The 16,058-nt window shown below is 45.2% G+C and overlaps 1 protein-coding gene across 2 annotated transcripts; it reads right to left on the bottom strand.

Annotated features, from left to right (window-relative positions):
* Nucleotides 1-467: 467 nt before the first annotated feature.
* On the bottom strand, nt 468-14,482 carry gpr88 (G protein-coupled receptor 88). 2 transcript variants are annotated; one of them, XM_063063930.1, is made up of 2 exons: nt 13,208-14,482; nt 468-537 (listed from the first exon to the last, which is right to left on the bottom strand). In XM_063063930.1, exon 1 carries the CDS (start codon nt 14,386-14,388, stop codon nt 13,390-13,392), a length of 999 nt encoding a protein of 332 aa, XP_062920000.1. In that variant the 5' UTR covers nt 14,389-14,482; the 3' UTR covers nt 468-537; nt 13,208-13,389. The 2 variants fall into 2 exon arrangements, with proteins under 2 accessions (XP_062920000.1, XP_062919999.1); XM_063063929.1 differs by having other exon boundaries at nt 496-537; nt 12,947-14,482.
* Between the last annotated feature and the right edge of the window lie 1,576 nt (nt 14,483-16,058).

Here is a 16,058-nt window from a genome sequence, read left to right as displayed (position 1 = left end):
CAGGGCACAACTTCAACTTACAAGTTGTGAAACATTTTGGAAAAATGTGAGAAATGCCACATCTATTTTACAGTTTAATCCAATAATACCTGGATAAGTATCTGTTCAAGGAAGCAGATGACAAATTGATGTGATATTTTTAATTCTTATACATAGTAATCAAAACATTTCCAGGCTGGAGACCAATTAGTGCAATCCATACTTCACACCATTTTAACTTTAGAGAAAGTGACCTATGGCCTCTGAAAGTGTCAGTTGTTCCTGGACAGTGGCACAACATCCCCTAGCTAAATTAAATATTGGTGATGTTTTCCTGCAGCTTTGCTTACTGGAGTGAACCTCACAGTAATCGTTCCATCTGGCAAGGTTGATTGCTTTCCGTCCGTTGCAATAGATTCAAAGTTGTTTGGATCATCACCTCTTGGCACCCTTGACTCCGCATTTCTTCATTGTCTTGTTTCCTGCTGTCTCCCATCTTCCTACAGCTGAGGAGATGATTGACACTGTAAAGGCTTTTCAATGCTGCAGTCTAAATTCCTAAAATAAAGGATAAAAGGCTATCTCATTCATTGTAAAAGTACAAAATACTCCGAATTAAGAGAAATTGTGCAATTCAAGTCTAGTCTTTCATCTATGCTTTTGTTGCCTCCAGATGTTTATTCAGATAGGTTCTTGGCCATCTTCTACCCTTTATAAACATAAATCTAGAATTCTTTTCACCACACTGTAGCTCACAACAGTTTAAGTTCACTCACCACCCCTGCATTTACTGATTTTGTTTAACCCGTTGATGTTAGACCACAAGGCATAGGAGCAGAATTAGAGCCTTTGGCCCATTGAATGGCTGATTCATTATCCCTCTCAACCCCATTTTCTTGCCTTCTCCCTATAACCTTTGACACCCTGATTAATCAAGAACCTCTGTTTTAAACATACCCAATGACTTGGCCTCCAAAGCAATCTGTGGCAATGAATTCCACTGATTCACCAGCTTCTGGCTAAATAAATTATTGCTCTTCTCTGTTCTAAATGGATGTCCCTCTATTCTGAGGCTGTGCCTTCTGCTCCTAGATTTCCACCACTATAGGAAATATCCTTTCCAATTCCAGTCTGTCTAGGGTTTTCAGTATTCAATAGGTTACAGTGAGATCCTCCTCATTTTTCTAAACTCCGGCGACTACAGGCCCAGAGCCATCAAATGCTCCTCATACATTAACCCTTTCATTCCCAGAATCATTCTCATGAACCTCCTCTGGGCCCTCTCCAATGCCAGCACATCTTCTAAGGGGCTCGAAACTCCTCACGATACTTGGCGTGTGATCTGACCGATGCCTTATAAGACCTCTGCATTACATCCATGCTCTTATATTCTAGTCCTCTCAAAATAAGTGCTAACATTACATTTGCCTTCCTTATCACTGACTCAACCTGCAAGTTAGCCTTTAGGGAATCCTGCAAAGATCTCCCAAGTCCCTTTGCACCTCCGATTTTTGAATTTTCTCCCCATTTAGAAAATAGTCTACGTCTTTATTCTTGTTAACAAAGTGCATGGAATAATTTTGGAATTATTATGCTTGTATTCAACCCATCCATAACGTTATCCTCCCTATCTTTATAATATCCATAACCTTATCCTCCCTCTCTCTATAATATCCATAACGTTATCCTCCCTATCTCTATAATATCCATAATGTTACCCTCCCTATCTCTATAATATCCATAACTTTATCCTCCCTCTCTCTATAATATCCATAACGTCATCCTCCCTATCTCTATAATATCCATAATGTTACCCTCCCTATCTCTATAATATCCATAACCTTATCCTCCCTCTCTCTATAATATCCATAACGTTATCCTCCCTATCTCTATAATATCCATATTGTTACCCTCCCTATCTCTATAATATCTATAACCTTATCCTCCCTCTCTCTATAATATCCATAATGTTATCCTCCCTATCTCTATAATATCCATAACGTTATCCTCCCTATCTCTATAATATCCATAACCTTATCCTCCCTATCTATAATATCCAGCCGAACAATCCCCTAAAATTCTTTGCATTTCCCCAGTTCTGGCCTCTTGCACATCCTTAATTACAAAATGGAAACAGCAAGTCTCATATCCGTTCAGCAGACTTGGTTTATTAAAGCAAGAACGAGATATTTTGTAGACTGATAGAAATGTGCAGATTTAAGTTTCTCTCTAGAGACCTGAACCCAAATGTCCAGCCCATAGTTGTGGTGTTATCAGAAGACCGTATTTTGGAAGAGACATTAAACCCTATATTGCTGAATATTGATCTTGGATACTAACTTAAACAAATTATTTTATGTAATATAGTTCATATTCTACCAAGTTATTTCTCCGCTAACCAGAGTTGACTCCCACTGCTAGGCAAGTCAAGGCTTAGAATCATACCACACAAAGTGACATTTCCTGTTTGAAAGGAGCTCATCTCACTATTCAAATAAATCAGGTGAGTTCTCCCAGCATTTTGAACAATATTTATCTCACAAATTCCTTTTGCCCTTGGTGTCTTGAGAGTTTGCTGTGGGCAAATTTTCTACCAAAATTTCTCCATTTCAACTAACACTACACCTCGAGTATTTCAATAACCTGCTAGGGCCACTGGAACTGCATGGAGCTACGTCTGACTTTATTTTATTTAAATATATCCACTTACCACTATATGCCAAGTTTCAGTATAAGAATGCCTTTGATATATAATGGGTGCTGAAGAAATCTGCTGTCATCCTCAATATACTACTGAGGAGAGGATGACTTAAATCAAGATTCATAACCTGCTCACTCTCCGTAAATGTCCATCTGTAGTTTATAACTAGATTACTATTAAATTGCATTGTGATCTTGCTGTTATTTTGTTGTATTCACAATCGGTGGTATCAATGCTACTTGTCTTTTTAACTGATATTCTTCCCATTAATCTTTTGTATTTTCTCCACAGCTGCAAGAGCCCTTCCCATTGCATCCACCGCACCACCTCGTATTCCCAATGACCTGAACTTTATGTCTCACAATTTCATTCATTGATCCAGCCCTCTAGATCTTGTCTCAGTTCAGGTTTCTTAACCACTTGCAAACCTCTCAAGTTGCATCTCCTCCAAGTCATGACCTTCTTAACGTCAGACTGCTCATACTGCTCCCTTACATCAAAAATTGTGTAAACTTTTCTGACTCCCAATTAATTCAAGCAAAATAATCTATAGATTAATGCAAAGAAATGAACACTGTACATGTTTAAACCCTACCGTGAAGAGGATTATGGTAACTTGTGATTCTACTATTTATACAGATACCATAATGGTACTTATTATAAAGGGAATTGAAAGAAAATTAGATTAGATTAGATTAGATTCAACTTTATTGTCATTGTGCCGAGTACAGATACAAAGCCAATGAAATGCATTTAGCATCTGACCAGAAATGCAAAGAAAAGTGTTATTTACAAAATAACTGCAAATAAAAAAGTGCTACAGCACACAAATATAAAAGTACTGAGACAGTACAATACAGATGCAATACTGCTTAGCGCTGTGATGAGAGGTTCAGCAGTGTCACAGCCTCAGGGAAGAAGCTCTTCCTGTGCCAGTTGGTGCAGGAGCGGAGGCTCCTGTAGCGCATACCGGTTGGGAGGAGAATAAAAAGTCCATGGTTTGGGTGAGATGCATCCCTGAATATGCTTTTCGCCCTGCCCAGGCAGCGTTTATGGTAGATGTTCTCAATGGTGAGTTAAACATTTTACAGTTCCATGCACCAAACGCCAAACAGGTTGCACCCAGGAGGAGGAAGTATAAAGTGAGGAATAAATCCAGAGATGGGAATCCACAGGATTTAAAGAGATGCCAATACAAAAGCTGCAAGGAGGGAGTGTTAGGTCAATTCATGAATCCAGGTTTGTTCTGAACAGCTGCTGCATTTACAGTATACAGTCCCAATGAAAGGTCTCTGCCCAAAATGTAGACTATTTATTAACTTCCATAGCTGATGCCAGACCTGCTGAGTTCCTCTGCCATTTTGTGTGTGGTGCTTTGGATTTCCAGTATCTGCAAAATCTCTTATGTTTGTGTTTATACAAAGTTCTCTCGGCCTTCAGAGAAACTGTGGAATTCAGTATTTGATGAAGTTAATTCCAACTGGAAAATAAATCACTTCAATGACCTGCAGTCTGTAGTTAATAAAACAGAGGAGCAAAAGCAATGTGAGTGTTCATAACTGGAAATAGAAAAAAATGTCAGCAGATCAGGCCAGGAGAGAGAAAGACAACTAATATGTATAGCCACTGGTCATCTGATATTAATGATGTTAGAGATATATCATTTTAAACAGAGACAGAAAAATAAACAAACAGACATTTTTGTAACATATATCAAAGTTGCTGGTGAACGCAGCAGGCCAAGCAGCATCTATAGGAAGAGGCGCAGTCGACGTTTCAGGCCGAGACCCTTCATCAGGACTAACTTCCTTCAGTTAGTCCTGACGAAGGGTCTCGGCCTGAAACGTCGACTGCGCCTCTTCCTATAGATGCTGCTTGGCCTGCTGCGTTCACCAGCAACTTTGATATATGTTGCTTGAATTTCCAGCATCTGCAGAATTCCTGTTGTAGACATTTTTGTCCTGTTGAAACTATATCTCATCTGGATCTATCTCTTGTTTCTTTTTTCTTAATCCTACTATCACCAATTTTGCCTTGAACCATGATTGAGTTCATAACCAATCGTTCCAGTCCCAGTGTTCCAAAGACTCCTCTTTTGTTTTTCTCTGGATATTTTCCTCTGGCCATGTATTTGTGACCTGGAGGAAATTCCTCTGCCCATTGTATGTGAGTGAGATACGGGGATGGAGAGTTGACCATGTGGACCACAAACATCAGGCCAATGGACTGCAGGAATGGCACCTAGAGTTCGCAAAAAAGCCGAAAACCACAAATAAAAGAAATCTGAAATGAAAACCGAAAATGATGGTAATACTTAGCAGGTCATGCAGTATTAATGAGGAGAGAAACAGTAAATGTTTCAGTTTGGGAGCCTTTCATCTCTACTCTGCTTGTTTTTAGTTTTTCAGTATCTCCAGCATTTGATTTTGGTTGAACACTCTAGGATTTACTAAACCCTGGAGTCTGTGATCTGGATCTAGGTACTTAGGATCGCAAAGGGGTCCAACATCCTAGCAGGCAGGTTTAATAGAACTGTTAGGGAGGGTTTAAACTAATTTGGCAGGGGGATTGGAACTGGAGTGATAGGGCAGAGGAAGAGGAAAACAGAAATAAATCAAAGATAACGTGCAACAGAGATGATAGAAAGGACAGGCAGGAGATGAGGCATAGTCACAGTCAGTGGGATGAATTACAAGGCAATAGTGATGTGGTGCAGTTAAAACAGAAAGCAACAAATACTGGACTGAAAGTGTTATATTTGAATGCATACAGCATAAGAAATAAAATGGATAATCTTGAAATTCAGCTACAGACTGGCAAGCATGACCATAGAACCATAGAACATTACAGCACAGAAACAGGCCTTTTGGCTCTTCTTGGCTGTGCCGAACCAATTTTTCTGCCTAGTCCCACGCTGTGATCATCTCTGAAACTTGGCTAAAGGATGACTGCCATTGGGAGCTCAATGTCTGAGGATATATGGTGTATCAGAAAGATAGGTTAGTAGGTAGAGGGAGTGGTTTGGCCCTGTGTATAAGAAATAATATTAAATCATTAGAAAGGGAAGACATAGGATTGGAAGGTGTAGAGTCTCTATGGGTTGAGTTAAGAAATGGCAAGGGTAAAAGAACCCTAATGGCAATTATATACAGACCTCCAAACAGCATCAGGGATGTGGATTACAAATTACAGCAGGAGATAGAAAAGGCATATCAGAAGGGCAATGTCATGATAAACGTTTGGGATTTTAACATGAAAGTAAATTGGAAAAACCAGGCTAGTACTGGACCTCAAGAAAGAGAATTTGTAGCATGTCTAAGGGATGGCTTTTTAGATCAGCTTGTTGTTGAGCCAACCAGGGGATTGGCTGTGCTGGATTGGGAGTTGTGCAATGATCCAGAGGTGATAAGAGAGTGTAAGATTAAGGAATCTTTAGGGAACAGTGATCACAATACGATCGAGTTCACTTTGAAATTTGAGAAGGAGAAACTAAGATCCAAGGAGTCGGTATTTCAGTGGAATAAAGGAAATTACAATGGCATGAGAGGGGAACTGGCCAAAGTTGACTGGAAAGGGACACTAGCAGGAAGGACAGCAGAGCAGCAATGGCTGGAGTTTCTGCCAAAAATGAGGGAAATGCAAGACAGATATATTTCAAATAAGAAGAAATTTTCTAATATTAGAAGGACACTACTGTGGCTGACAAGTGAAGTCAAAGCCAAGGTAAAAGCAAAAGAAAGGGCATACAAGGAAGCCAAAGCTAGTGGGAAAATAGAGGATTGGGAAGCTTTTAAAAACTTGCAGAAGGAAACTAAGAAGATCATTAGGAAGGAAAAGATGAATTATGAAAGGAAGCTGGTGACTAATATCAAAGAAAATACTAAAAGCTTTTTTTAAGTATATAAAGGGTAAAACAGAGTTGATGGTAGATATAGGAGCAATAGAAAATGACACTGAAGATATTGTAATGAGAGACGCAGAACTGGCAGAGGAACTGAATGCGTATTTTGCATCAGTCTTCACAGTGGAAGACATCTGCAATATACCGGACATTCAAGAGTGTCATGGAAGTGAAGTTTGTGCAGTGAAAATTACGACTGAGGAGGTGCTCAGGAAGCTTAATGGTCTGAGGGTGGATAAATCTCCTGGACCTGATGGAATGCACTCTTGGGTTCTGAAGGAAGCAGCTGGAGAGATTGCAGAGGCATTAACAATGATCTTTCAAGAATCGATAGATTCTGGCATTATACCAGATGACAAGAAAATTGCAAATGTTACTCCACTATTTAAGAAGGAAACTATAGACCTGTTAGCCTGACATCAGTGGTTGGGAAGTTTTTGGAATCGATTGTTAGGGATGAGATTACGGAATACCTGGAGGCACACGACAAGATGGGCCAAAGCCAGCATGGTTTCCTGAAAGGAAAATCCTGCCAGACTAACCTACTGCAATTTTTTGAGGAAATTACAAGCAGGGTAGACAAAGGAGATGCAATGGATGTGGTGTACTAGGATTTTCAGAAGGCCTTTGACGAGGTGCCACCCAAGAGGCTGCTTAGCAAGATAAGAGCCGATAGAATTACAGGGGAGTTACTAGCATGGGTGGAGAACTAGCTGGTCGTCAGAAAACAGAGTGGGAATAAAGGGATCCTATTCTGGCTGGCTGCCAGTTACCAGTGGAGCTCCACAGGGGTCGGTGTTGGGACTGCTACTTTTTACGATGTATGTCAGTGATCTGGACTATGGGATTAATGGATTTGTGGCCAAATTTGCCTATGATATAAAGACAGCTGGAGGAGTGGGTAGTGTTGAGGAAACAGAGAGCCTACAGAGAGACTTAGATAGTTTAGGAAAATGGACAAAGAAGTGGCAAATGAAATACAATGTTGGAAAGTGTATGTCCATGCACTTTGGTGGAAGAAATAAATGAGCAGACTATTATTTAGATGGGGAGAGAATTCAAAATGCAGAGATGCAAAGGGAATTTGGAGTCCTTGTACAAGATACCCTAAAGGTCAACCTCCAGGTTGAATCAATGGTGAAGAAGGTGAACACAATGTTGGCACTCATTTCTAGAGGTATAGAATATAAGAGCAGGGATGTGATGTTGAGGCTCTCTAAGGCACTCGCGAGACCACACGGAGTATTGTGTGCTCCTTATTTTAGAATGGATATACTGATATTGGAGAGGGTTCAGAGAAGGTTCATGAGAATGATTCCAGGAATGAAAGGGTTATCATATGAGGAACATCTGGCAGCTCTTGGGCTGTATTCCCTGGAGAGCAGAACAATGAGGGAAAATCTCATAGACACATTCCAAATGTTAAAAGGTCTGAGCAGATTAGATATGGCAAATTTATTTTCGATGGTAGGGGAGTCTAGGACAAGAGGCCACAACTTCAGTATTGAAGGACGCCCATATAGAATAGAGGTGTAAAGAAATTACTTTAATCAGAGGGTGTTAAATCTGTGGAATTTGTTGCCACGAGCGGCTGTGAAGGCCAAGTCATTGTGTGTTAAGGCAGAGATAGATAGGTTCTTGATTAGCCAGGGCATCAAAGCATATGGGGTGAAAGCAGGGGAGTGGGGATGACTGGAAGAATTGAATCAGCCCATGATTGAATGGCAGAGCAGACTCAATGGGCCGAATGGCCTACTTCTGTTCCTATATCTTATGGTCTTATGGGATCTGGCACTGTGTGCTTGGATATCGTAATCCAGAGTTGGGATTCAATGAATGGAGCTTGGGATTTGCAACCCAGATCCAGCTCTTAAGGCGGGACACTTAACCAGACTTCACCACTGATCAGGAGCTAAACTGGAGTAGCCACGTACACAATATGGTTACAGGAGCAGACCAGAGACCAGTGATCCTGCGGTGGGTGACTCCCAAGTCAGGAACGTGTTGGAACACTGCCCTCTTCCCTGGGTAACTGCAGCTTCCACGACACTCGAGCTCAACACCGGCGGTGACACAGTTTGAAGCATCTGCAGGACACTTAGAGATCACCTTCCAAACCCATGACACGGGAACACAGCCACCTTGAGGTTGCCCTCCAAGCCTCCCAGCATCCTGACTGGGAAATTTATCACCATTCTTACACTGTTACTATCGCAATCCCAGAACTGTCGCCCTGGCTGCAAGATGGGAAGCCGGACTCCCCAAGTACTGCAGCAGTTCATAAGGGCAGCTCTCCACAGCCTTCTTAAGGACTAATTGGGATAATCAATCAAATGCTGGCTGGCTCGGCTGCGAAGCACACATCCCTTGCATGAAACAAAAAACTTAGGCTCATTGCCCCAGAGCCTTTCACTGTCCCCTCTCTCCCACCATTTGACGTGATCCCCCCCCACCCCCGAACCTGCAGAAATACAGTTTGCAAAATAATATGTTAAATTGTTATGGTTACAGTAGATAAAAATCTTTTGTTCACTGTTAATTTCCTTCCCCTCACTTATCAACTCATCGCCAATGTTAAAATAACACATCTTTTAACCACGCACGCATTTTTATTTCCGAGTCTGGCGTCAGCTTCATGTGGAAAGTCCGCGTTGAAGGAAGGCGCCAAGTAGGAGGCGAAGGAGCGAGAAGGGAGGACGGCGCAGTCGCATTGGCGTTCCCATCTCCAGCCATCCGGGCTGGACCCCGCTAATGTCAGGTGCTGTCCACGTTCCTCCTGTGCCCGCGTTGCTCATCTCGGAACGCTCCGGTTTTCTATACATCGGAAGTACACGCCGGTTGCTAGGTTAATTGGCCACGGTACATTTCCGCTAGTGTGGTGGAAGCTGGATGGGAGGGGATGTCAACGTGGGGAGAATAGACAATAGACAATAGGTGCAGGAGTAGGCCATTCGGCCCTTCGAGCCAGCATCGCCATTCACTGTGATCATGGCTGATCATCCACAATCAGTATTCAGTTTCTGCCTTATCCCCATAACCTTTGATTCCTCTATCTTTAAGAGCTCTATCCATCTCTTTCCTGAAAGCATCCAGAGACTTGGCCTCCACAGCCTTCTGGGGCAGAGCATTCCATATATCCATCACTCTCTGGGTGAAAAAGTTTTTCCTCAACTCCGTTCTAAATGGCCTACCCCTTATTCTCAAACTGTGGCCTCTGGTTCTGGACTCACCTATCAGCGGGAACATGCTTCCTGCTTCCAGCGTGTCCAATTCCTTAATAATCTTATATGTTTCAATAAGATCCCCTCTCAGCCTTCTAAATTCCAGCGTATACAAGCCCAGTCACTCCAATCTTTCAACATATGACAGACCCGCCATCCCAGGAATTAACCTTGTGAACCTACGCTGCACTCCGTCAATAGCAAGAATGTCCTTCCTCAAATTTGGAGACCAAAACTGTACACAGTACTCCATGTGTGGTCTCAACTGGGTTCTGTACAGCTGCAGAAGGACCTCTTTGTTCTTATACTCAATTCCCCTTGTTATGAAGGCCAGCATGCCATTAGCTTTCTTCAGGCAGGGTTATCATAGGAGTAGTGTACACGGGTCGAGTTACTCCGTCTGTCCGCCGGATGGATCGTATTGAATCTCCTGCTCTTAGCCATTGCCAGAAATATCGAGTCATCTCTTTCCCCTGTAAACTTCCTTCCCGTCCGAAAAAAAAACTGGCCATTGTTTCCAAAATAAGAAAGGTCCAGAGGGATCAAGGACCCCAGCCCACAGAAAGCAACGGGATATACGGAGGGAGCAGCAGGTCAGAAAACGGAAATCCAGGAACAAACCTCCACGCGGGTTGGAAACACAAAAACAATATTGAGGGTTATAAGTTCATGTATGATAATTGTGAAAAAAATTCTGAAGTAAACTATCAATAACTAGAATGGAGTGGAGGGAGATCCAACATTCCCAAGCGAGCCAAAAGGCCTGGTTCTGTGCTGTATGACTCGTGAAGTAAATTTTAAATATGCCGTATGCCAGGAGTGGGGCACGATCTCACCTCGGGCAGGACAGGAACCACTCAAGACCGAGTAGAAGTAAAAATGCTAACGTCAGCAAAATCCTAAAGATAATTGCCTCCATTTCCCAATTGGTAACTATCAAATCTTGGTCAGGGACTCGAATTGTTGGCACCAGTTGAGTAAGGTATGCGGCGGCCGGTCTTGGAGAGCATGTGCCCGCTGCAAACTGTCCTGGTTCAGAATTCGCCCTGTCTCCCGCGGCACTACCCTTCTCCCCGTCACCTGAGCAGTTCCGCCACTCTGCACTTCACTTTTCTAAACCGCTGCCACAAAACGGTAAAATTCTGCTTTCCAGGGAAATCTTGGAACGAAACAGCTGGTGAGCCGCCTCCTCCCCGTTCACAGCACACGGCGCCCGGGTTGCTAAAAGCCCAGGGGCGCTTTTAGAAAGGCCCCGTGGTTCCGGACGAAAGCTCATCCCGCATCATTTTTCGGGAGTTCAAACAGTAAAAAAAATCGCGTTCCAATTTCAAAGGGCGGTTCGGGGGAAACTGCATCTGTTCGCTTGCTGCATAAACAAAGTAAAAACGACGTTCCTATAAAAGCGAAAACTGTCATAGGTTCATAGAAAAATACAGCAGAGAAACAGGCCCATTTAGTCCATGCCGAACTAGTTAAACACCTACTCCCACCGACCTGCACCCGGATCATACCCCTACCATCCTGTGCCCACTCGAACTGGTGCAGTGACGTGGAAATTTTGATGTTCCACTTGCGCCCGACTTTTTACAATCGCCTCACGGTGCTTAAATTTATTTCCTTAAGAAATAGACCTGGAAGTACGGGAAATCTGAAATAAAACTTCAAAATGGTGGCAACAGCCAGCAGGCCAGTCAGCGCCTGTGAAAAGAGAAACGGAGTTAACGTTATAGCGAAGGTATCAGAGACCCCGCCAAAGATCTGCTGACTGAAATGTTAACCCTGTTTCCCCTCCTACAGATGTTGCCTGACCTGCGGAGTGCTTCCACCATTTTCAGTTTACACTTTTCACCTTAAACTGGGTACGCTCTCAGGCAATATTTCACACTGTCTGATCGTCAAGTATAACATTTAGCTTTGAAATGCATTCCAAACTTAGCAGGCAATTACTAAAGGACAGCTTCCATTTTACCGTATCGCACCTCTCATACACTGAAAGATAATCTCTTGATTTCCCAAGTTCCTTAGTCACGGTCTTTGCACTTTCTTTATCAGCCTGCACCGCACATTCTCTCTAACACTATATTCTGGATTCTGTTTTGTTTTATGTATTAGCTCCATCCACTTCCTTGCCGAATAATATATCCGAATGACATGCAAGCAAAAACCTTTCACTGTATCTCCGAGCAACACACATAAAAATGCTGGTGGACGCAGCAGGCCAGGCAGCATCTATAGGAAGAGGTACAGTCGACATTTCGGGCCAAGACCCTTCGTCAGGACGAATTGAAAGAAGAGCTAGTAAGGGATTTGGAAGTGGGAGGGGGAAGGGGAGATCTGAAATGATAGGAGAAGACAGGAGGGGGAGGGGTGGAGCCAAGAGCTGTAAAGTTGATTGGCAAAAGGGATACAAGGCTGGAGAAGGGAGAGGATCATGGGACGGGAAGTCTTGGGAGAAAGAAAGGGAGAGGGGAGCCCAGAGGATGGGCAAGGAGTTATAGTGAGAGGGACAGAGAGAGAAAAAAGTGAGAGAGGGGAAAAAAAGGAAATTTTATATCTATATAAGGGGATGAGGGGCATTAACGGAAGTTAGAGAAACTGCCATCAGGTTGGAGGCTACCCAGACGGGATATAAGGTGTTGTTCCTCCAACCTGAGTGTGGCTTCATCTCTACAGTAGAGGAGGCCGTGGATTCACATATCAGAATGGGATGTGGAATTAAAATGTGTGACTTCATCTCGACAGTAGAGGAGGCCAACTGTATCTCTGTACGTGGTGACGATAATAAACGAATTACTAATCGCGTGTGCTATCTAGTGATGTGGTTCCGTTATCTTCCCCACACCTGTCTAAATGTCAAGGCAAATTCAAAGAGGGCCCGCTGCTATTAAAATGTCTGGGCTTTGCGTGGATCTACTCTGGGAAAGTTGGTTAACAATTAAAAGTACACTAAGGCACGGGTGGCTCAGTAATTCGATCAGTAGGTAACTGCCCAGACCCGAATTAGTGATCTTTTGGCATGAGTTTTAAACGACCATGGCAGCTGAGGTTTAAAAATACATTAAATAAATAAATCTGGAACATGCGAGTAAAGATGACCATGAAACTACCGAACTGTATTTAAAATACGGTACAATGTTGCCTCACCGGGAGGACGACTGCCGTGTGATTCCACACCAGAAACCAATGTGGTAACTCTTCATTGCCTGCCGCTAGAGCCGCTCAAATCAAAGGTGATGAGGAGTGGGCCAATCGAGCCGACCTCACCCCGGCCCCGCGATTGAAACGGAATCAGAACAATGTCAGAAAAGTCAGGCGCTGTCCAACATAAACCTGACGCACAACACACACACACACACACACACACACACACACACACACGTCGTGGCACACCAAATTGGACCTGACCTCGGGCAGACCCCACGCGGGTCACCGCCGTCGAGGAAGTACCCCACTTTTTTCATAGTACATTATTAACACGGTCTTTCACACTCCGGCGAGCTTGAATCCGTGGCACTGTTGATCCAGTGAGAAGTTTCTGCACGGCTCGGGCTTTGGGCCGCCCCTGTCTCCGGCTTGAGGTGACAGGGTCATCGCGATACCGCCTGGATGGCCGGCTCGACCCCCGTCGGCTCTCTGACGAGCTCGATGCCGAGGAGAGTTCGCAGGGACTTCTTGAACTCCTCGTTTTTGCGGGTGTACAGGTAGGGGCTCAGCACGAAGAGCAGGGTGAAGAGCAGCCAGGCGAGGTTGGAGAGGGCGGTGGACACCGGCTGAAACAGCCCGAAGAGCAGCACCCACAGAAACGGCTCGGTGCTCAGCAGGAAGGCGCACAGGACGAAGGAGACGGAGAAGCGGGACCTCCTGTCCTTCCTAGCGAACGGGTAGGGCAGGTTGCTAATGATCTGGAAGTTGAGGACGCTGACCCTCTTCGCGCTGACCTGCACCCGGCGCAGTATTCGGGAGTAAGCACCCAGCAGGACGGCGGTCTGAGCCAGGATGGCGGCGGCGGTAACGGCACCGGCATAGGGGCTGGCAGGAGCTGAGCAGCCGCGGGAGAGGGCGGGGCCGACAACCGGGAGCTGGGAGCAAGCCCCGAGCGGGCGGCGGCTGTTGTCACCTCGCCCCGCCAGCCAGGGCAGCAGCAGCAAGGCAGCCGCCAGCCAGGAGCCTGCCATCATCGCCGCGGCGTTCCTCCGCCGGTAGAGGTCTCGGTAAGCCGCCGGCAGTTTGGTGATCAGCGCGCAGCGGTTGAGGGCGACGAGCGAGTGCGAGAAGAGCGAGGCGAGCAGCCCGAGCCAGAGCAGCGACCCGGCGATGGTCCGCTCGGCGGCCGGGGGCGGCGGCTGCGCCAGAGCTGCAGCCTCCTGGGGCATCCAGAACGCGCAGAGCAGCAGGTCGGCGGCGCACACGTTGACGATGAAGGCGTTGCTGGTGCTGCGGAGCCTCCTGACGGAGGATACCAGGTAAATGACCAGCAAGTTGGCCGTGCTCCCGGCCACTGCCATCAGCGCGTAGGTGACAGCCCACGGAATGTTCCCGCCCGAAGCTCCGTCGCAGCAGGTTGAAGTGTTGGAGAAGTTGCCCATGCCTCACGGGATACCCGGGTCCTGTCGGTGTGCTGGGTTGGGAGGAGGGAGGGTGCAGCGGCTGCGGTCGGGCTGCACCGCTCCGAGGACAGGTGAAGAGAGTGGTCCCAGAAGATACGCGTGCGCACTCGGGCTCCGCTCCACCTGAGGAGGTGGGAGGTGGGAGGTGGGAGGTGGGAGGTGGGAGGCGGGTGGGGTTGGGGGGCTGAGGAAGTTCCAGGCAACACGGATGCACATCGGACTGACTGCCGCAGGAACGTCGCCGGCTTCAGTGCCAGTGTCATTACCACCAATGGGCACAGGTACTTCCCGGTCGCTTAGTGCAAGTCCCCTCGTCCCTAACCCCTGTCATTAACAGTCCTGGTGCTCCAGCTGCAACCAGACCCAATACTTAACGTAACAAATAGCCCCTGTATTAATATAGCTAGTGCTCTGTCGCTAACAGTCCTGGTACCCTTTGCTATCACACCCAGTGACCTCTTCACTGACACTCCGAGTCTCCGCATTACACAGGATACCGTAGGAAATCACAAAGACAAGAAAATCTGCAGAAGCTGGAAATCCAAAGCCTCGGCCCGAAACGTCGCCTGTTTACTCATTTCCATAGATGCTGCCTGCGCTGACCTCCTCCAGCATTTTGCCTGTGTTGTTCACGTTATAGTGGGGCATTTTCAGGTTGTTGGTGAAAAGCAGGATATATCCATTCAAAAGTCAAAAGCAAGGTAAATTTTTTATCAAAGTACATATATGTCATCATATGCTACCTTGAGGTTCACTTTCTTGCGGGCATTTACAGGAAAATAAAGACATACAGACCACTATATGTAAACAAAGACTGACAAACAACCGATGTCCAAAAGAAGACATGTCGTGCAAATGAAAATAATACTGAGAACACGGCGTGTAGAGTCCACAAATGTGAGTCCGTAGGTTATAGAATCAGGCAATTTCCCAGCTCTCAGTCACCAGTGAAGTAACGTAGAAATATTACCATCAGTGGAAACTCATGAATAGCTAGTCTGACTTTGACCAGGACCACGCTGATCCCGCGCTCTTCGCAGCTTTGTTCCAAATGTGGGCCAAGAGAGTTAATTCCAGAGCTGAGATGAGAGTATCTCCCTTGTCATCAAAACATTGTTTGACAGTGTGTGGCATTAAGGAGCCCTGTTAAAACTTAAGACAATGGCATCAAGACATGATGATTGTAGACAGTTATGGTTTTCGTAGGTCAATAATTCTAGCCACAAGAATCACTCCAGAATTTCCTGAAGATGGTGTCCCAGGGCCATTTATCTTCAGCCATTCACCTTCCTTCCATGATTATGTCAGAGGTGGGATGATTGTACAATATTCAATTCCATCTAATACTGGGAATATTGGTGACAGGAACTCTGGGGCTGTCTGTGAGAGGGCACTGGGTCTGATAGCAATAGGGTAGCAGGACTGTTAGTGACAGAGCATAGGCAATGTTAGGAACAGGAGTGTGGGGGCAATTTATCACATAAATATTAGGACTGTAACTGGGGCACCAGAACTGTTAGTGACAGGGGCACATGGGCTGTTAGGGACAAGGGTACTCGGACTAAACGACCGGGAAGTGTCTGTGTCCATTGATGGCAATGACATTGGCACCGTCACTGGTCTTGAGGGTGGCAATGTCACTGTGGCAG

The sequence above is a fragment of the Mobula hypostoma genome, chromosome 12 (assembly GCF_963921235.1).
Source record: "Mobula hypostoma chromosome 12, sMobHyp1.1, whole genome shotgun sequence".
NCBI lineage: Eukaryota > Metazoa > Chordata > Chondrichthyes > Myliobatiformes > Myliobatidae > Mobula > Mobula hypostoma.
Note: the sequence above shows the minus strand (reverse complement) of the source record. Positions and strands in the feature narration are given on the sequence as shown.